The 21,501-nt window shown below is 36.1% G+C and overlaps 4 protein-coding genes across 4 annotated transcripts; 2 read left to right on the top strand and 2 right to left on the bottom strand.

Annotated features, from left to right (window-relative positions):
* The first annotated feature begins 9,820 nt into the window (after positions 1-9,820).
* On the top strand, positions 9,821-12,897 carry LOC120017232 (cytochrome P450 85A-like). Its single transcript, XM_038870391.1, has 9 exons — positions 9,821-10,126; positions 10,233-10,554; positions 10,643-10,792; positions 10,881-11,126; positions 11,231-11,317; positions 11,421-11,499; positions 11,963-12,069; positions 12,161-12,285; positions 12,388-12,897. The coding sequence occupies exons 1-9, from the start codon at positions 9,930-9,932 to the stop codon at positions 12,473-12,475; spliced, it is 1,401 nt and encodes a 466-aa protein (XP_038726319.1). The 5' UTR covers positions 9,821-9,929; the 3' UTR covers positions 12,476-12,897.
* Positions 12,898-13,755: 858 nt separating this feature from the next.
* Positions 13,756-14,603, bottom strand: LOC119979901. The gene is made up of 3 exons (XM_038822523.1): positions 14,458-14,603; positions 14,287-14,375; positions 13,756-14,063 (listed from the first exon to the last, which is right to left on the bottom strand). Exons 1-3 carry the CDS (start codon positions 14,479-14,481, stop codon positions 13,916-13,918), a joined length of 261 nt encoding a protein of 86 aa, XP_038678451.1. The 5' UTR covers positions 14,482-14,603; the 3' UTR covers positions 13,756-13,915.
* Positions 14,604-14,609: 6 nt separating this feature from the next.
* On the top strand, positions 14,610-17,351 carry LOC119979899 (COBRA-like protein 4). The gene is made up of 6 exons (XM_038822521.1): positions 14,610-15,446; positions 15,538-15,617; positions 15,719-16,175; positions 16,282-16,429; positions 16,531-16,808; positions 16,897-17,351. Exons 1-6 carry the CDS (start codon positions 15,386-15,388, stop codon positions 17,178-17,180), a joined length of 1,308 nt encoding a protein of 435 aa, XP_038678449.1. The 5' UTR covers positions 14,610-15,385; the 3' UTR covers positions 17,181-17,351.
* A 200-nt stretch (positions 17,352-17,551) lies between these two features.
* Positions 17,552-20,925, bottom strand: LOC119979898 (COBRA-like protein 2). The gene is made up of 6 exons (XM_038822520.1): positions 20,659-20,925; positions 19,660-19,739; positions 19,045-19,501; positions 18,578-18,734; positions 18,188-18,465; positions 17,552-18,047 (listed from the first exon to the last, which is right to left on the bottom strand). The coding sequence occupies exons 1-6, from the start codon at positions 20,759-20,761 to the stop codon at positions 17,758-17,760; spliced, it is 1,365 nt and encodes a 454-aa protein (XP_038678448.1). The 5' UTR covers positions 20,762-20,925; the 3' UTR covers positions 17,552-17,757.
* Between the last annotated feature and the right edge of the window lie 576 nt (positions 20,926-21,501).

The following is a 21,501-nucleotide window of genomic DNA, read 5'->3' as shown; positions in this document are numbered from 1 at the left end:
ATTTGTGTGAATTTCAAAGTGGAATCCTAAGGTTTGAAGAAGTTGGATTTTGTAGAACCAATAGTTTGTTTAATAATTTGAGTGCAGATTTTAGTATTGGCATGGTGCATGTGAGATGGGGTACTAATGCAACCCATTATGCATGAATATATATATATATATATATATATATATAATATGTACAAAGATAGCCATCACACCATTATCATTATTCGAAAGACTTTAAAATTATAATTATAAATGTGCTTCCATTATAAAGCGATCAAGCCCTGAAAATGGGTTACTTTGTTTTCTATATATACGTATTATGTTGTGATGCACCGACATATTGGGCCTAAACTAAACTGTAGGGCATATATACATACATAAGTGATAAGTACGAACTCTGTTCATATATATTATATATATGTGTGTGTATATTAATATGAATTCCTCGGTTCATATATATTATAAGCACAATAATATCAATTATTGGGGTGGTCTTATAGTGCATCGTACTACTTCAGTATTTGCAACCAAAACTTACTTTTGACGTAAATAACAAAGTGGGTTACATATGTGAACATGCATGTAAATACAATGTAAGTATATATATATACGTATACATCCATATACGTGGTTATTATTCTTCAAATCTTGGGAACCAAATATCCAACGCCTATACATCCTGTACATTCTCATGGGTTTGTTTGACCAGTAGTTGTATTACTTAAATTAGGATTCATGTATGAAGAACATAGACTTCAAATCATATATAGATAGTTATTGAAATTAACAAAAGAGTTAAAATGCTTTTTGACCACATGCAAAACCATTACAAAAGTCAAATAGTCAAAATGATGACAACAGTCTAGCTAGCTAGCTAGCCAATTAGAGCATTCATTAATAAAATCTATTACTAGCTAGTCAAACACAGATCTCTGCAGCGTTGAAGACTAAATACAAACCCTAACAATAATTAATCACTAATTAATTAAGAACTAATAAGTATTCTTGCTCACATAAACATATATATATAGTGATGTTGTGCGTGTGTGGGTGTGTGTGTGGCATGTGGGTGGGTATCTAACACATGCTCGCTATCGTAAGATATCCACAAAGTATTTCAAAGCAAACAAATTATAGAATCCATCCAATTAACAATCACATTCTTAATCAATGAATCATATCACAACTGTATATATGATTAACCTAATATTGCATTCTTCGATGCTACTCAATCCCTGCAAGGGATAATGGGCAGCATGTTATTGGTGCATAAGAATATCATGAATACAAATATATACATATATAGTACACATAAAATAAAGCTTGTCATTTAGACTTCATTGATGATGGAGTTGGCCTAAATCATTACTACCAATTAGGACGATTAGGATCGATATACCCACGAGGGGGGTGGGGGAGGAGTGAGTGATCAGTACTGTCAATCAATTTCTATATATTGTTGTTGTTGTTGTTTGCTAGTAATAATATTAATGTGTAGAGGCCCACTCACAAGGGAAAGAGAGGGAGAGGTTATGAATTACATGGTCATTGTGGCCAAGCAAAGGCACCAGATCACATGGGTTTTGGCCTTTGAGGGGTACTGTATATATCCTCTCTTAAGTTGTTTTTTCTAACGTAAGGTGCTACCTGATGTGGGCATTACATTAGAGTGTGTGAGAAGGGAAAAAAAATAGAAAGAAAGAAGATTTTGCTTAAAAAAAAAAGATAGAATGAAAGAAACAACAGCAAAGACAAGCACTTGGGGTGGGGGGGGGGGGGGGGGGGGGGGGGGGAGGTATCAAAAACAAATTGAAATGGGACCTTAATACACATGGTGGGGTGGGTTTTTTGCAGATGCAGTGGAGCCTAACTAAAAGTTGGAAGATTCTTTTTTTGCAAAATGTAAGCACTCACTTGTGGCGATGTCTTGTATATATATTCACTTGAATCATCATAGTCGATCTCCAACTTATATATATCAATATTTATACCTATATATTTATATATGTGTGTGTATGTATATTTATACATGTACGTGTGTGTATATGTACATATATATAGATATGTGTGTGTCGGTTTTCATACAGAGAGAATTAATTTCTAGGAGAGTTTGTGTCAAGAGACGAAAAATCCCACATGGAACTAACATAATTCAACTGAGTGATTTATAAGTAACGATCAATTCCCTCTCACACAACTAAGACCTTTTATAGGCTTAAACACCATAGGCGAGAGAATAAAATCATATGGGCTCAGCTCCAAAACATATAATATTAATTTATAGTGTGTGAGATTGATTTTCTAACAGTTTAGACTATAATGGTTGTTTATCCACCCCCTTTGTGTGATGGTTGCACTTTTAGGGATTTTTTAATAGTTGACCCATCTAAGGAGATGGAAAAGTATGTTTAATTAGTATCATCATAATGAGAAATGTAAACCTCTAAATTAATTAACTTTTCCATAAAGAAAAGATCAACATTCTTCATAACCTCTTGATTCACTAATTACTGACATAATGAACGTAATTAAACATGAATTTAATATATTTATACACAATATAAACTTCATTAACTAAATCAAAATATACCATAGTACGAGCCGAAAATGTAAGACTAAGAGTAAACCTATGCTTAAACCCATGTTTTTTCAATCCCACATAGCGGTGTAAGTAGTCCTACATGACAAACATAAATATAGAAAAAATGAATTTTGTGGAAAACTAAATAGTTTGAAACAGAAATAGGCATCCACAGGGATAGTGATGGCTCTTGAACCACCAATACTCTACTCCAAATACGAAATAGCTGCAAACTTTCTCCAAATTCTGATTAGTCAAATTCCATCTATTGTAGAGGTTTAGTACCTCCATTTATGGAGAAAGCTTCATTTCAAACACTCCAAATAGCATTCACTGTGGACATAATGGAAAGGAACATGATGAAACATGATGTGATTAATCGATTTCCAATTGTGGGTTTGATGGAATCATGATGTGATTAATGAGACACAGTTTTTCCACTTTGAACAAAGGAGGATCAAATAATATTAATTCGGTGATGTCATGTCATGGTGAATGGTGATAGAAAGAAGAGATGATTAAGTTACTGTTGTTCATTGGATATCGAGCACAGCAATGGACAAACACACGTGAATTCCCCCCTCTGCAAAAACTCTCTTTATCCCATTTTTGTTTCAATTCAGAGCTTTACTGCATGCATTGCATTAATTCATCAAGATGAAACAAAACGCACTTTTGTATTATTGATTCAAACGGTGTCGTCTCGATGTTTTATCCAACGAGCTACCACAACACGTAGTTGGAAAATAAATAACTTAGGGGGGAATGGGAAGTTGGGAAATTTAATCGAAGGGATGGAGAAAGAGAAGGAGGAGAAATCAATCAACATCATGACGTGTGCACGTGGACACTAGTACCCACACGTGCAGTCAATCATGTACCCAGAACCACCCCCACCCCCCGAGGGAATAAGACGTCAAGCATATCAAGACAAACCATACACTGACATTCTTTAATCTTCTTCATTTTTCTTTTCTTTTTTATATTTAATTTCTTTTGGAAGTTGGCTACTCTGTTTGTGTCTTCCAAGAAGACTCCTTCCTATCCCTCCTTTACTATATATATATATATATATACATATCCATCCAATTACTGTATTATCAGATATCTCCATTTATTTCTTTTTATTTTCGTTCAAAATTTAATTTTTTTTATACCCTGGAAGAGTCGGCAGCTTTATTTAGATTGGTTTTGAAGTTATTGGAGTAAGGGTGATGGATTGAGACTACTACTATTTATGAAATTTGGCTTAATATTTACAACTATATATCAACTTTGTGTACGTAATTTGATAGATATAGATGAAGAGAGATGGCATTGATATCTCTAAAAGGACAAGCATCCATAATTATTGATCATTAGTAGCCCAAGCCAAATGTCACCACACATGCATGCATTCGTGCATGTGTGCATGTTTGACAAGGGATTAGGCTTTCACACATGACCCTATACTTACGTAAGAAAATTGACAATTTGGATAGGATTGTGTATATATATATATATATATCACCATCGCCTAATCATCGTCGATTGTGACAGTCAATCAGTCAATCATAAGCGTTATCATGCATGATTTATACTTGGTATTCTTACAAGATGATGATATTGTGTATTCTTAGTTTCAGTAAATTATCAACTTATATATATGTATATCATGGTAGATTGGAGGGATGCCATGCACTTCGATCAACCACATCGGCAGATGATGTGTTCTGTGGGATTATAGTATATACAGACAGATCTATAACTTTAATGTCTTTTAAGGTTTTGAATTAGGGCTTAGCGTGATTGATAAGACAAGAGTAAGAATAGATACTGGTTCAAGATTCATATGATGGCACATTTCATTGAATGTAGGCGAGAGGTAGAAAGATTGATGATTGTTTTGTATGAGGGATCATGTTTCGTTAATTAACCACCGAACTATTTTTTCTAAGAAAGCCACTGACCGAGCCAAACTTAAAAATTCGATTTGATTCTGTTCAGCCGATTCGAAACTTGCTCACCTCTCTCTATATCCATACACAAGTATTATTATGTGTAGGATATATAATTGAGGGAGAACACAGATGTCAACACCCCACCTTATCTAAGAACAGCTGACATGCACGTGCATGCACACGGGAGTTTTTAGGAGGGGGAGAGAGAGAGAGAGAGAGAGAGGATCAATAATTACAAAAGGAAATAATCATAATAGTAGTAGTGGCCTGGTGGGGATAGTGAGAGAAAGAAGAAGAGGTACCAAAATTAATGGTGACAAAATAACAGCAGAAAAGTACAAGACAGAAGCCCTCGTGCAACAACATAACTTTACAGTTAATTATCTCATTCATTATAAATCAATCCAAAAAGAAGTGGCTCCATGCCTTCGTGTGGGCGTGGGCACACCTTAATATTCACAAAGATCGATATCGTATAAATTTGTCTTTTCAATGTTCGATTATCAACTTTAACTCTGACCGTCAGGTTTACACACGTAAAACTTTTTCATTTGAGAAGAAGATAAGTTGTTTCAAAGTTCAACGTGTAACCACAAAAATATTATTTGCAGTGAAAATCAAACTCAAAACCTCCTGAGTCCATGTGATTCATCATCAGGCATACACGCATAAAGTTTCTCATTTGACGATAGGATAAATTGGATCAAAACTTCATGCGTGACCACAAAAAGTGTTGTTTCCAATGAAAATCAAACTTAAGATCTCCAAGTCGATGTGGTTCCCACACTCTCTCTATACATACATACATATATACAGATATACATATACATATATACAATAGCACAACATATATGTATAATTAATCTATAATATATCAGCTTGAAACGTATATATGTGTCCAAACTTGCAGTTCCGTGCACATCTTCTTTGCTCTGCAGTGGAACCCAACGTGTTACTGCTATCATGTCATTCATTCTCTTTTCATCACAAACATCCATATCTCTCGTTTTTGTTTTTTTTAGAACATTATTAATTCTTTTTTTCTTTTGCTAGAATTATATGGAACCCTTCTTTGTCGGCAATTCAATTATTTTTTTAGAATATATATGATATTTAAAAGTGTAAATCACGTCATTTTTCCCATGAAATGACAAGAAATATTCAGATGTTTTGGGTGTCCAGTGCTCTTGAGTTTGCATCCAATATCATCTAAATTTTTGTTAATTAATTAATTAACTCTGATTTATCTTTTTAATTAAAAAGTAATAAACTTATTAGTGCACTTTTCACTTTGATTGACAGGATATATAATTTAATCCAGATGACCATAATATTTTTCCATAGTCAAAAGTCAACACGGGAATTTTTGGGCAAGTTAGATGTAAGAATGACATTTTTACTAATCATCTTGGACAAACTTTCTTTTTGAATATTGAAATTAGTTTCACATCAAACCAAAGATCCCTTTGAACAAATTTATATACATATACACACACAATATATATTGTGTCATGATTTATAATATTTAGCCCAAATGCATTGGATATAAAATGATGACCACCCAATATTTCTTGTACTGTTATTTATAAAGTATAAAAAAACAACATAAATGGGATTTTGCATATTTTTTTGTGCATGTCAAATCATTTTCTAAGGATCTCTAATGGATCCACTTTTATTGTAGTCACCATCCAATCTAACTTTAATGGCCATGTCATGACAAGAAGCCCATCAACATTCAACATAAAAAGTCAAAAAAACAAATTGAGAGTAGAGCAAGAAAAAAAATCGAAATTACAAGACACAATGCCCTGTCTCATTATCATAATCGTCATCATACATATATAACATTGTTGATGAGAATGATCAGCTTGTACACCTACCGTACGGACCCCAAAGCATATATATATATATATATATCATATATATATATATATACATATGCATATGGGGTTAATATCATTTTTGTACATCGAAAGATAATCAGTGTTTCAATTTGCACATTGTTGTTTAAAATGTTTCAATTTGGTCATCCAATGATAAAATTGTTTCAACTTGGTCTCTCGAGTAGATTTTCTCACTTTGGGACAATCAAACTATACATGTGGTACGTTGACTGTCCAAATATTGATTGTCACATATGCAGTTTGACAGCCCTAAAGTAGGAAAATCTGTTCGAGAAAATTTTTTATCGTTGAGTAATCAAATTGAAACATTTTAAACAATGGTGTACAAATTTAAACACTGACTATCTTTCGATGTGTAAAAGTGGTATTACGCCTATGCGTATGCGTATGCATATACACACATATATTACATGTTTGATTCAACAAGGCAACAACCCCTCACTACCAAATGCTGAAATCTGTGGAAGTACAATGAGTGACATAAAGTTCACACCTTAAATACGTGTATTACTGTAGCTATCTATGTGTTTAATGTCTCAAACAAGAATTCTATCAATTCCCATAAGCATTAACCTCCCATCCATGCAAGGGTATTTCAAATATGGGTGAAGTGAGCTGGGTAGGGCAGGGCAATACTCTAGCCGACATGCTTAGCTTGATTAAAACTATATTAATTAATTAAGCTTGATTTTATATTTTCTTACATATATGGGGATAATTGGACCTTTTGTAGTTGGAAAATCTAAAAAAGGATAATAGAATCCAAAAGAGAAACGAAAACCCTACGTATTCTAACGTCTTTTTTTTATCTCATTTATCGCAAATGATAAATTGAACGCATACAATTCATATAAAATTATAGATCCCAAATGATCCATGTAAAATCATATGAGTCTATCTCATTATTTGGGGTAGGTTATTGTTGTGATAAAAAAATTGAGATCTACAAGACTGTCGAAGCCCGAAAACCAAAAAAAGAGATACTTGCTCCTATTAATTAACAATGCAAAGACAAGCTCTATGTTCCTACTTTTTGACTCTACATGGTGGTAGCTACAGAACTTTCATTAAGAGCACATTTAAGTTTCATAACTAGTCCACAAAAACTTTAATGGTAAAGTAGTATCCCTAATAGGACCAGTTTGATCTTTGATGTTTCAGTTTTTTGCAAGTTGCACCTTTTGATGTCCCAAGGATCATCACACAAACCAATATATATGTACTACTATACAATTACACCCTAAATTTATGTAAAATATACACCATTAATGGCTGCCATAAAAGCTCATAACAACTTCTCTTAAATCTTAATCTTGAGGATTTGATTTAAAGTACGAACCAAACCAACGCCGCCTCTCACATTTAGCTATGCAAATCCAATCTAGTCTAATATATCATGCCAACAATATCTAGCTTTGTTTTGGAATGTAATGTAATGTAGTCCTAATCATGTCTTGGTGGGTTTGGTGCGAGTATAATTGAGCAAATTAGGATTTAATCAATCAATCAATGAGTCTATCTTTCTATCAATCTTTGCATATTCTCCGTAAATTTCGCAGATATAAAGTGAGAATTTGTATATGTCGGTGTTCACAAAAAAATATATATATATAGATATATATATACACCCAAGTAAATTTTTCAAGGTCTAGTCACTTAGTCCAAAAGGGTGTGTGTTGAAAAGTAATTTAATCTCATAAGTCACTTTTTGATTTCGGGGGCGTTACGTATCCCTAACAAATTCAATCATAACCAGTCATAACATATAATTAGACAACGTAATAATAAAGTCAATATAATAAGACAACGTAATAACAAAAGTTAATGTAATTAGACAATAAAATAACAAATTCAATGTAATTAAATAACGTAATATATATAGAGTTTTCTTTTGATTTGATTTGAATAAAACCAAGCATTTTCATCTTAATCTCATGCAACACAAATCCGGACAAATATTCACTTCAGTTTCTGAATTGTTATTTTTTGTGAGATGGTGTTAGTTATAATTCGCAGAAAGTAGGGAGAAGCAGAAGAAGGAGCTAGGATAGAAGTTTGACCCAAATAATTTGAGGTATTATTCATTTTATGCTTAAGGCTCGCATGATTTTGTTCTTATTAAAAGGGCCCTCAAGTATTGAGGTGTTGGGCTTGACTTATAAGCCATATCACTCATTGCTTTCTAAGAGATTGTAGGATATTTTCATTCTAACACTCTTCAGTTCTTTAAGACTCAATTGTGTAAGGTCTAACAAGTAGACTACACGGGTTATGGTCATTGTGGCAGCCCTCACCTTGTAGGTGGTATGTCCATAAAGACATTGAGAATGGGAGTTGAATATATGGGATCTAAGCTCTCGTTGTTTCTCAGTAAGTGATAGAACGGTCGGCTATTAATTGATTGGTCGTAGTTTTTATAGGGTGGAGACATGAGGTCGGTCCGAAAGACCCAACAAATGATCTAAACGGGTGAAGTTTTTTTTTCTTCGAGATCGAACATATACTCCAATACCATGTTATAATTTGAGAGAAAATAGGAAGTCGAACTCTTGAAGCACATTTTCATTCTCATAGGTGTTGTATTTGTCAATATATATCTAATTTTGTAAATTTATTGAGATTGGTGTCAATTCAATGACAAAAACAAACACTCCAAGACACTACAGGATAAAATCAGTTCAAGCCCCCCTAACCACTTTTGAATAGTTAGGATGGAACCAGATTACCAGAAAATCTGTTCTCTCTCTCTCTTTCTCTCCTTATTCACATGGTAACCAAGAAGAGAGACACTGTTGGAGTGGGAATTGTAATTCCATGAGAGCCAGACTTGTTGACACTTGACACTAGACAAACGTGTGAAGTACTCTCTGGGGCTTGGAATTACCTTTTCTTTTAGATCCAATTGGGTGGTCTGCATGTGCTCTCTCTCACATACCCTTTTTTATTAACTCAATTAGGTTTTCCCAATTCCAATTTCTATACCAAATGCTATTCACATCATTATTTGTCAACACCATAACTTCACACATCACATGCCTCTATAGCTACTCTAATCCTAATATTTTACCATTATATAAGACAAAGGCTCTTTGGTAATTTTAATAATAAATGAAAATCCCTAATAGTGTATAGGGTTATTAGGTTAAGTATTTGTGTCCAGAATCTTGAATGGTTGGGGTTGGGGTTGGTAGTTGAGTGTTATTCAATCATTATTGAACAAGGAAGATTTGAAAGGCTTCAAATCTTTGTTGAGGTCAAGTGGTTGGCTTAGTTAAAAGAGGAAAAAAAAACAACCCTTTTATTACTTGTGGAGTTTATTAGAGTAGGGTCCCCTTTCCTACTTGGGTGCATGGTATTGTTACTGTGCCTTTCACTATGTAGTTTAGAGGCCTATATATATGTATATAGCTACTTCTGCCTGACTTCACTTTGGAGTGAGCCCATAACCACTACCCTGTATTTTTTTTTGTGGAAGTGGGCTTGAAAGGAAGGAACTTTTTTTCCAGATCATCAATGGCTGTTGTATGCATTGTTGTTCTTGGTGGTCTGGTGTTGATGATGCTCTGTATCTGCTCTGCTTTGTTGAGATGGAATGAAGTCAAATACAGGAAGAAAAGTCTTCCTCCTGGTACTATGGGTTGGCCTGTCTTTGGAGAGACTACTGAGTTTCTCAAACAAGGCCCTAATTTCATTAAAAACCAGAGAGCAAGGTGTGATTTTGATATTTATTTCAGTCATTGTCCATATTGGGGGTTCTCTGTTTTTGTTATGTTTAATTGGGTTGTGTTGTGTATGTTTGTTTTCTTAAAATAGCAGGTATGGGAGTTTTTTCAAGACCCATATATTGGGATGTCCAACAGTGGTTTCAATGGATCCAGATCTCAATAGATACATTTTAATGAATGAATCAAAAGGTCTGGTTCCTGGGTACCCAAAATCCATGCTTGATATTTTGGGGAAATGCAACATTGCAGCAGTTCATGGCTCCACTCACAAGTACATGAGAGGGGCATTGCTTGCACTCATTAGCCCCACCATGATCAGAGACCAGCTTTTGCCCAAAATTGATGACTTCATGAGAACCCACCTCAGCAGTTGGGATAACAAAATCATTAACATTCAAGATAAAACCAAAGAGGTCTGTCAAACACCCAAAACCCAGTTTTGATTCCCTTTTTTCTATGCTTTAAGTTGTGCTAATTTGTTCTCTCATTGGTTTTGTACAGATGGCTTTACTCTCATCACTGAAGCAGATTGCTGGCATTGAATCCATGCCAATCGCTCAAGAATTTATGACAGAATTCTTCAAGCTGGTTTTGGGAACACTTTCACTGCCTATTGACCTTCCTGGGTCTAACTATAGAAGAGCTTTACATGTAATTTGCAAGTGTTTTTTCGTATCTTTCATGGAGTTATTCTGGTATGTTTATCAAGTGTTTGACAAAAGTTCACTGTGCTGTACAGGCAAGGAAAAATGTTGTGAATATGTTAAGGCAACTTATAGAAGAGAGAAGAGCCTCTAAAGAGAGTCTCCCGGACATGCTTGGTCTGCTAATGAAAGATGAGGATAACAAATACAAACTAACTGATGAAGAGATTATTGATCAGATAATCACAATTTTGTACTCTGGTTATGAGACTGTTTCAACTACATCAATGATGGCAATCAAGTATCTCCATGATCATCCCTCAGTCCTTCAAGAATTAAGAGTAAGTACAAACAAAAAAAAAGTTAAAAAACTTGTACAGGATTTATGGACTTAATGTGTTGGATGCTTATTGGTTATTGATATTAATGTTAATTTTGTCAATAGAAAGAACATTTGAGAATCAGAGAGAAGAAAAGGCCAGAAGATCCAATTGACTTGAATGACCTCAAATCAATGAAGTTTACTCGTGCGGTATGCACTAATGTCAAACTTTCAACCTTATCTTTTTCTACTTTTTTGTGTTAGTAATTGTTGTTCAGTACAATACTTTTGACACCATGATTTAAATGTGCAGGTTATCTTTGAGACTTCAAGATTAGCAACAATTGTTAATGGGGTTTTTAGGAAAACTACTCATGATATGGAAATAAATGGTGAGTTGTCATAAACAATATTAACTTTTTTGATTAGTTTTGGGGCTCAAGAAGATATATTGTAGCTGCCTGCTGCCTAGCCAACTATTTCTTAAGAAAAAGAGAATGTGAAGCAACAACAGATCATCTTATTCTGTGGACCTTATGCTTGTCATGATTTACACGGCATACCTACCAATCCAGCCAGCTTAGCTAGAGGCCAGAATCCCCATATCTTTGTTTAAAATCATTGTTGAAAAGAAAGGAAGATTTTTGAAGAAAAGGAAAAAAAGAAAGAAAGAAGGGTTTTACTGGGTATTTGTGTTGAAACTTAGAAATGATTTTTCACAGATTTTATTCTTACTTTTTTGAAGCCAATCATGAAATCTAGGTTGTCACTTACCCACTTTGATCTATGATTTTCTTTTCTTGATCATGGGATTATGTAGAAATAATTTCTTTTTGTTTGTTTTTTTCTTGGCAGGATTTGTGATTCCAAAAGGATGGAGAATCTACGTTTACACAAGAGAGATAAACTATGATCCATTTTTGTATCAAGACCCATTAGCCTTCAACCCATGGAGATGGATGGTAATTAGTTAGTGACCCATAAATCCTCTTTAGCTGTAAGTAACTAAGTGTCCATGATTGATTGATGGACCGAGTTTTTTGATTAATGCAGGATAAGAGTTTGGAGTATCAGAACTACTTTTTCTTGTTTGGTGGGGGCACAAGGCAGTGCCCTGGAAAGGAACTTGGGATAGCAGAAATCTCTACTTTTCTTCATTACTTTGTAACCCAATACAGGTATATTATTAACTTAAAACTAAAACCCAATACACTTTCTTTACTTGGTTTTCTTTTGAGGAATAATTAATGGCTAATGTGTGTGTTTGTTTGTCTGCACAGATGGGAAGAAGTTGGGGGTGATAAACTAATGAAGTTTCCGAGAGTTGAAGCACCAAATGGACTGCACATTAGGGTCTCAGCTTACTGACTTTGATGTATTTATTATTTGTATTGTGTACAGAGGGAATTAGTATAGGGAGATAATGTCATAGGAAGAGAGAAGTGTACAATAATGTTCTAACATATGATTAGATTAGTGAATGACAGTACTTTAGCCTTAATTTTCCAGTTTCGGCTTTACTATTCGGTTTTCTGGTAGGATGAGACAGCATTAGGGCCAAATTTTATCAAAACCAACAAAGCATGACTGGCTGTATGCAACATTTGTGCATAATATTCCACTTGAGTAACACATAATAAGACTAGAACACTATTTTTCGCTTCTAACAAGAAACTCATGCAAGACATGGTTATATTGGATCCCGTCTTACATGAGAAACCCTTGGGCATGTGAGTCTTCTTGTCCCATATGCACTAGGCAAACCCACCCTTGGGCACGTCAGTTTTCTTGTCCCATACGCACCAGGCAATTACAAGCTTTTGGTCCTTAAGGGTGGCTCCAAAGAAACTTGTTGAATGTGAGAGTTGAACCTATGACCGTTTGCTTTTTGTAAGAGTTAATCTCGTCGACTTGTCAACCAGTCAGCTCCTTTGAAGTTAACTGAAATAAAACTTAAATTTAGATCTATAGCATATGTGTCACACCCACCTCGCTCATATATTTATTTTCATTATTAAAGTATGATGATGCGAATTTCAAATATGAATTTGTAAGAGCAATACTACAAACCCTTAATTTATGATCCTTATTTTATCCTCAATCCATATGGCATTTGAGATGGCCATTGATTATAAACAAACATGTAGGGACTCCAAAGTTCTTAAGAATTAAGGATAAAAATGAAGGTAATAAATTGAGGGCATTTTTCAATATGTAAAAGTAAGTTCAAAGCATTTTTCAATTTGTAAAGCTAAGCTAAGCTAAGCTAAGCGTCCTATGAGGACAATTGAATCACTCTGTTGGGCTTTTGAAAATCTTTGTCTGGCCTTTTTATCCGAATAGAGGATAGTGGACCAGTTCTAGTGGGTTTCTAGGCTGGCCGGGCCCAAAGTGCTAGCCCATGTTCAAGGTTATCTTTTGGTTGCCTCTCTTCATTTATTTTCTTTTTATGAAAAAAAATATAATCACTCTGTGGGCTTTTTTGAAAATCTTTGTTTGGGCTTTTTATCCGAATAGAGGCTAGTGGGCCAGCTCTAGTGAGTGTCTAGGCAGGCCCGGCCCAAAGTGCTAGCCCATATTCAACGTTTGCCTCTTTTCCTTTATTTTCTTTTTATGAAAAAAATATAATCACCAAAACCATAGAAACATAGAAGACAAAGGAAGCTTTATTAATAGTCAAAGGTAAATTACAAGAGAAAGAACAAGCAAACATATGTTGTAATTGTACTTGTGTGTATGTTCATAAACAAATCCAGTTTATATTAAAGAAGATGATGTTCTGCTTTCAAACAGAATGAATGGATGTCTCTATTTTTGTTGAGAGAAGAAGTGATTGATTGAAGGCATGACTTCAGGAGGTCTGGTTCGAAGGAACCTGCGCAGACTATGCTCTTTATACTTGTGTCCTTCTTCATGGTTCTCAAGCACTGCTGTGGTGCGGTGAGCTTTGTTGATTCTGTCCCCCATAAAGCAAAAACATACATACATAAACATAAAACATAAAATTTATAAAATATAATATAGCGAAATTAATTTCGATACTAAAAATCTCACATCGGTCTGGTATAACCCAACCGAGTGTTCTATAAACAAAGACCAGTTCCTATCACATTGTAGACGCATTTTCATCGACATAAGAATCAATGTCGACGACCCTTAAAGAAATATTAAATATGTACCTGACATCAGGGTTAAGCAATACGTTCCTTGTAAGCTGAAATACACACATGCTACTCACAAATGTCATTGCAGCTATTAATGGGTACACCTGCACAGACCATAGAAGAGATTATTCAAATGTTCTTCAATAAATAAATAAAAATGGAGTGGTCGTATCTGCTAATCCTGACCTCTGGTTTAATCCAACGGCCCATTTCAAGTTCTGATACTTGCTGGAATTGAAGAGGATGGTTGTTCTGATGGAAGGTAAAGGTTATATGTAATGTGGGTTTCTGTATAAGATTGATTGTATATGGTTTATATATAGTGTTACAGGATTAGAATAGTCGTCTAGGAAGTTTCAAGTAAAATTGGAACGCAATCCTTGGGCCTATACAAATTTTCTGTGGGCTGTTAATAGGGAAAACATTTGACTTGACTGACTTGAGCCAAAACCATGGGCCTAAAGCCTCTTGTTTTCTTTGACTAGAAGATAGTCAATTTTGACTTTGGAATGTTCCAAGAAGTATTTCTGTATACCTTATCCATAATCCAACACACGCCTTTACACTAATCTAACTATCTAAGTCATGATGAGCTGGGCCTTTGTGGAGACAAAGAACAAGCTCAATAGCAAGGATTGGGCCAGGCTAGTGCAGCCCATGTTGTCATGTAGTCCTGCACATCCAAGCAACAAACCCAAAATGATTGTGGGCTTCTTCTTCTTATAGTGTAGGCCCAGCACTGTGAATCTAGAAATTTTGTTTATGAAGCATTCAAGTCGAAAGCAAACAAACTGTTTCAGTGTTACTTGGCCTTGACTCTTCCTTGACAGCGCCACCTATTGCTTGTCTCTTCAAAAGATGGAATTTTTACACTATCTAGACTGGTGGGATGTTGTACTCAGACAACTTTCAAGTCTCCAGATACTTCCCAACAAACCATTGCTTCAAGTTATGGGAAGTTGGAAAACAGAAACACATGGAAATAACTAAAAACTACTTAACAACCAGTAGGTAAGCCATCCTCCACAACATATATGCAGTAGCTTTGGCTTTTTCTTCTTAGCTGCAGAACAACTGCATTAAGGCTCAAGACATTGCGACTCGGAAGAATTCAATGGCAGAGAGGAGAGTTTATATCATCCTTTTCTTGTTTCTGGGACTGATTTCATATGCAGGTATGGATTTTTGTACCTTAAACTGTAATATGTCGATTAAATTGTCTGCGTTTTTCGACTTCTTTTGACATTGTTGTTCTGTGTTCTGCAGCTGCATATGATCCATTGGATCCAAATGGAAACATTACAATCAAATGGGATGTAATGTCTTGGACAGCAGATGGTTATGTAGTGAGTATTCTTATCATCAGCATATCTCAAACAATCACAGAACAGAACTTCTTCCTTGTATGTAATGATTTTGTGTGTGTGTGTCGCTTCTATTTTGCCAGGCTACTGTAACAATGAACAATTTCCAAATGTACCGGCACATCATGAGCCCGGGTTGGACCTTAGGCTGGACATGGGCTAAGAAAGAAGTCATATGGTCTATTGTGGGTGCACAAGCTACTGAACAAGGTGACTGCTCCAAGTTCAAAGGAAACATACCTCATTGTTGCAAGAAAACACCAACAGTGGTAGACTTGCTCCCTGGCGTCCCATACAATCAGCAATTCACAAACTGCTGCAAAGGTGGAGTTGTAGCATCATGGGGTCAAGATCCTTCTGCAGCTGTCTCACAGTTTCAGATTAGTGTTGGGTCAGCAGGAACATCAAACAAGACTGTCAAACTTCCCAAGAATGTCACTCTGCTCGGTCCGGGACTCGGGTACACTTGTGGCCCTGCAAAGGTTGTGCCTCCCACTACTTTCCTTACTACCGATCGCCGCCGGAAAACTCAAGCCCTAAGTAAGTTCTCCTGTTTTCATTAAGCAGAAAGACGTCAAAAATAAGCAACGTCAAACTAATCCTTAATTGAAAGACAATTAACCCTTGATGATCACATTTGATGCAGTGACATGGAATGTTACCTGCACTTATTCACAGTTCATGGCTAGAAAACACCCGAGCTGCTGCGTCTCTTTCTCTTCTTTCTACAATGAGACAATCACTCCATGTCCCTCCTGTGCTTGTGGTTGTGAGAACAAGAACAAATGTGTCCAGTAAGCCAGTAAACTTGATTTTCATGTACATCTCACTATTTACAAAACCGAATCAGTCTAAACAGGTAAATCTAATCTCACCATACACGGTGTTGATGCAGGAGTGACTCTAAAATCCTTAACATGGTGGGGAAAAACACTCCGCGAAAGGATGGCACGCCATTACTGCACTGCACACACCATATGTGCCCCGTTCGAGTGCACTGGCATGTGAAGGTTAACTACAAGGAGTATTGGCGTGCAAAGATTTCAATCAATAACTTCAATTACCGGATGAACTACTCACAATGGACTCTTGCTATCCAGCATCCGAACCTAAACAATGTAACACAAGTTTTCAGCTATGATTATAAGCCTCTGGTTCCCTACAGTTCCATTAGTAAGTGCCCATAAATTCGTTCACTGTTCTCCTTTGATTGCAGGTGTTACTGGTTCTCACCAGCATAATTGTTTCTCTGAATGTGCAGATGATACAGGAATGTTCTATGGCATGAAATTCTATAATGACCTGCTAATGGAAGCTGGACCATTAGGAAGTGTACAATCAGAGGTGCTTCTACAGAAGGACCAGAATACCTTCACATTCAAGCAAGGATGGGCTTTTCCAAGGAAAGTTTATTTTAATGGTGATGAATGCATGCTACCACCACCAGAAACATACCCATATCTACCAAGCTCTGCACATGGACACCCACTACTTAGCTTCTCTACATTGATATGTGCCCTGCTATTCCTATTGCTCACAATCTGATAAAATGCAAGAGCCTTGGAAGTTTTGTAGACAGATTTGTCGGAGATAACTGGAAAACACAAGGACAGATCAATATTCTTTGAAAGAAACAAAATAGCCTTGCACACTGTTGTATTGGTACATATTGGATAAACCCAAAGTGAGCTTAGAGTCACTTGTATGGTCATGTAATGAATTGGTGTATTTCTTTCTTCTATTGCCAAAATATGCAGGGATCCTACAAGCAATAACGATACTAAAGGCACGTATCTTGATCTAATCAAGTAGTGCAGTAAAAAAATTTAACAAACAGAATTCAGAACAGGAACACAAAATCATAAGCACTAAACATTTAAATGCAAGCTGAAGTCATCTATCAATGCCTCTAAATATAGATACAACCGCATTCATATTTTTGATATCGATATAGATAGAAAAGAAGTCACCCAACCTACCACTTGTTTGAAGGAAACTAGTGTGTTTTGACACATAAAAGCATACCTCAGACCGCTATGACTAACATGGTTTCGCAAACACGTGCATTTTCACTTGCCTTCCTGGGTTTCCCCATAATTATCCGGTCAAAAATGTGTTAAACTTAAGCTAGTCCGTACAATAATAGTGCAGAAAGGAAAGTTGTGATGTGGGTGAGAGAGGAGATAAGCTGGCGGGAACTGGCATTTGGCAACCATGGATAGGAATCAGGAGGTGGCATGACACAATTATCGCCATTGAAATAGATCCTTCTAGGGAAGGCCCAACCCTTTTCGAAAGTGAAAGTTGATTGATCCTTTCTGAAAAGTAGCTCCGACTGTACATTACCAGCACGGCCAGCTTGCATGAGCAAATCATTGTAGAACTTAACACCCCACAGCATGGCAGTATCATCTGTTTAAAACAGCAGAGGGAAGAAATGTCATTTCCTTTGCTAGCATTCAAAGCCAACTATAATAATAATTAAACTTGTGTTAAAGGAGAAATGCAATAAATGCAATCAAGAGTCGTACACACTCAGAGATCCGACTTACTTATAACTGCATAAGGAGTTAATGACATGTAGTTGAAGCTGAAAATCCGGGTAAGATTGTCAAAATTGGGGTGTTGGACAACCAAGTTCCACTGAGTATAGTTCATATTGTAGTTGAAGTTTGTGATTGTGACCTTAACCCTCCAGTACTCCTTGTAGTTGAGTTTAACATGCCAGTGAACTCTAATAGGACACATATGGTTTGTGCACTGAACCAGAGGTGCTAAACTGTTCTTCCCGGCACTTGAAACAGCTGATGCTAAATGGGGTGCCATTGGACTGAAAAAAAAAGTAACAATTTAGAAAACTGTAGATTTGACATAATATACATTTAAGTCTAAGGAACAAAAAACTAGAAGACGAGTAATGACGTTTTCACAACAGCACATACTCCACGCATGTCCCTGACTGAGAAGTGTTTTGGCAGCCACAGGCACAGGTTGGGCAGGGTACAATTGTGTCATTGTAGAAGGATGAAAGTGAGACACAGCAAGTAGGAGTCTTCTGAGCCAGGAATTGTGAATATGTGCATGTTGCATTCCAAGTCACTACCAAAAGTGAGAGAAGGTTAATTAGACCATCTCCACCACTACAATGTAAAATTTAAACTATGGCTCATATGACTTGTACCAATATCTCCTTTCATAATTTTCGTATTAAAATTAACAATTAAATCTTTTCATGATGATGTAACTAAGGTCTCAAAAAAAAAAAAAACACCATAACAAGGGAAGACATTTTTGTGACTGTTTCAAGTGCATATGTCATATCGAAACACATCATAAAAAACGACAGGGATTTACTAATGATGCGACCTGTTTAACTGAACAACACAACACAAACACATAACCAACTTACTCAATGCTTGTGTGACTCTCCTTTTGTCAGCAGTGATGAATGTACTTGGTCTGACAATTTTTGCAGGACCACAACTATAACCAGGCCCCGGTGCCTTCAGGGTAAAGTTTACAGGCAACCTGACAGTTTTGTTAGTGGTTCCAGCTGAACCAACACTGATCTGGAAGGAGCTTAATGCGTTGGCTGGATCTTGCACCCATGAACTGATTACTCCCCCTTTACAGCAATTTGCACTCTGCATGTTGTATGGAGTTCCTGGCATTAAATCCACAACTGTTGGGTTCTTTTTACAGCAATGTGGAATGCTGCCTTTAAATTTCGAACAATCTCCTTGCTCAGTTGTTTGGCCCCCCATCATGTACCATATTACCTCCTTCTTTGCCCATGACCATCCCAACTGCCATCCTGGTGCTTCAATATGGCGATACTGCTGGAAGTTGTAAATTGTAACAGTAGCCTATCAATTCACAGTGCCAAAAAACACTGTTTAGTGAGTGAAACAGAACACATAAGAAGTAATGCAAACAAACTGTGAGCACATAACCATTGAGAGTTCGTTCGAATTTATCAAGATTGAAAAATTAAAATAGTGTTCACAGGTACTTACGGACTTACCATATAACCATCGGGAGTCCAACTAATAATATCCCATTTAATTGTGATATTTCCAGTCGGGTCAAGTGCATCATAGGCCTCTAAGAAATGAACAACCAGAAACAGCATTAAAATGAAACAAGTAATACGTACTAAGAAACTGCGATCTGAGTGATCCCTGACAACCTTCAACTAGTAAAGTTTAAGCAAGCCATGCCAAGGGTTTCATACACAGAGAATCCATGAGATATATGCTAACAAGATGGTGAAACAATAAGATCACTCAAAAGAACAAATTCCTTTCACCTATTCAGTTGAATTCACAAATGGTAAAGGCTGTACTGAAGACACATCCTATAGAAATTCAACCATGTCCATTGCTCACGATTGAGAAAAAAATTTGCTGTCCCAATAATTCACTCTTAAGAGAGAAGAATGCCAAAAAGCCTAACGATTGCTTGCACTGTACATTTCAATTGCCACACTCAGAAATTCACCCAGTATCAAAAGTTCCAGAGAAAATGCAAGACAATAAGGCATTAATCTGCTAACAAAAGAGCTTCCAGATAACTGCAACCCATCTAATATGAAAAACCCACAATCATGCACCACTAAATAGACCCAATTTGCTTTTCTTCTATTAATCTTGTAAATATCCAGAAAACAAAAGAATGCGACTTTAAACTTTAAAAAAAATGCATTCCAAAACCCATTTTAGCAACAAGAAAAAAAAAAACATACAAGGTTGAGGGCTAAAGCTAATGCCATTCGATGAAAGCAACTAACGTAAGCACCAAAACAACATAAATGCTTCTAATTGAAGACAATCTATCTGTACCCATCTCCTCATTTATCAAATAAACGAAAAGACTATCAACATTACTCAATCGCTGCATTGTAAATGGAAAAAAAGTTATAATCTTGCAACCATCCGAACTACTTAACAGAAAAATTAAGCAATAAACATCTCCAAAATAAGAAAGCTGAAAAGATAGGCTGAAAAAAAGAGAGACTAAAAACCTGTTGAAGTAATGCTGGTGCAAGAAAGCAGAAACAGAATCAAAATGGCCAAAGATGTGAACTTGGAGAGGAATCTGATAATGGGTAAGAGAAGAGAACCCATTTCTCGAAGCAGGTTTTCCTGCGACTTTTAGGGCCTTCGTTTCTTCTTGCTAGTTCAAGCCTCAATGTCTGTAACAGTCGGAAAAGGCTCGAGACTCGAGAGAGGCATAGAGAGAGAAGCAAAAGACGCAGTGGTGGTGAGTGGTGAAACTAACTTTCGTCTTTGCTTGCTTTCATCGCATGCAAATCACAAGAACCTATAAAGGGGAGTGTAAAGCCCCACTGTCACCATTCAATTAACACGTATTGGCTCACAAAAGAAGGGACGTTTCCTAAATTGTTTCAATTGATCACTAGAGAAGGAAGATTATAAAAATAGTGTATTTTGCTCAACTTGAGTATGTGTTTACATCTGATGATGCTTGACAGTTGGTCACTTGGTTGCGTTGATGCTAGAAAATGACAGGAGAATTGGTATTTGTTCTTTTCTAGATAAGGAAAACAATTGTAGTTGATGTATCATGTATGTCAGTATGTGCCTGGTCTAAAACTGGATCTGGGGGAGGTTGTGGCACGACTGTCATATTTGGGTCTGTTTCTGCTAGGGATTTCTCACTATTTTTAATCTTTGATTCACATTTTTATAACATATCCAATTGCAATTGCCAACAACATATAAAGCCAGAGCAAATGAGAAATAATAGCCACTGTAGCTAGACCTGATCAAAGTCTGGTCCAATGTATAGAAACAATCTGACCCAGGTTGAGTTTGCGCCAAGCTCGGCCCGTCCTAGTCCATGG

The sequence above is a fragment of the Tripterygium wilfordii genome, chromosome 15 (assembly GCF_013401445.1).
Source record: "Tripterygium wilfordii isolate XIE 37 chromosome 15, ASM1340144v1, whole genome shotgun sequence".
Lineage (NCBI taxonomy): Eukaryota > Viridiplantae > Streptophyta > Magnoliopsida > Celastrales > Celastraceae > Tripterygium > Tripterygium wilfordii.
This window is presented reverse-complemented; position numbering and strand designations above follow the sequence as displayed.

What these genes read in the sequence shown, in the direction of transcription:
- LOC119979898 (XM_038822520.1), bottom strand. Translation starts at nt 20,761, where the DNA reads ATGGGTTCTCTTCTCTTACCCATTATCAGATTCCTCTCCAAGTTCACA. An exon ending in CACCAGCATTACTTCAACAG is followed by an intron (nt 19,740 to 20,658) that starts GTTTTTAGTCTC and finishes TTCATTTCTTAG; the next exon opens with AGGCCTATGATGCACTTGAC. An exon ending in GGACTCCCGATGGTTATATG is followed by an intron (nt 19,502 to 19,659) that starts GTAAGTCCGTAA and finishes GTGAATTGATAG; the next exon opens with GCTACTGTTACAATTTACAA.
- LOC119979899 (XM_038822521.1), top strand. Translation starts at nt 15,386, where the DNA reads ATGGCAGAGAGGAGAGTTTATATCATCCTTTTCTTGTTTCTGGGACTG. An exon ending in GGACAGCAGATGGTTATGTA is followed by an intron (nt 15,618 to 15,718) that starts GTGAGTATTCTT and finishes CTATTTTGCCAG; the next exon opens with GCTACTGTAACAATGAACAA. An exon ending in CCGGAAAACTCAAGCCCTAA is followed by an intron (nt 16,176 to 16,281) that starts GTAAGTTCTCCT and finishes CATTTGATGCAG; the next exon opens with TGACATGGAATGTTACCTGC.
- LOC119979901 (XM_038822523.1), bottom strand. Translation starts at nt 14,481, where the DNA reads ATGGGCCGTTGGATTAAACCAGAG. An exon ending in GCCGTTGGATTAAACCAGAG is followed by an intron (nt 14,376 to 14,457) that starts GTCAGGATTAGC and finishes TGGTCTGTGCAG; the next exon opens with GTGTACCCATTAATAGCTGC. An exon ending in TTGCTTAACCCTGATGTCAG is followed by an intron (nt 14,064 to 14,286) that starts GTACATATTTAA and finishes TATGGGGGACAG; the next exon opens with AATCAACAAAGCTCACCGCA.
- LOC120017232 (XM_038870391.1), top strand. Translation starts at nt 9,930, where the DNA reads ATGGCTGTTGTATGCATTGTTGTTCTTGGTGGTCTGGTGTTGATGATG. An exon ending in CAGTCCTTCAAGAATTAAGA is followed by an intron (nt 11,127 to 11,230) that starts GTAAGTACAAAC and finishes TTTTGTCAATAG; the next exon opens with AAAGAACATTTGAGAATCAG. An exon ending in CAATGAAGTTTACTCGTGCG is followed by an intron (nt 11,318 to 11,420) that starts GTATGCACTAAT and finishes TTAAATGTGCAG; the next exon opens with GTTATCTTTGAGACTTCAAG.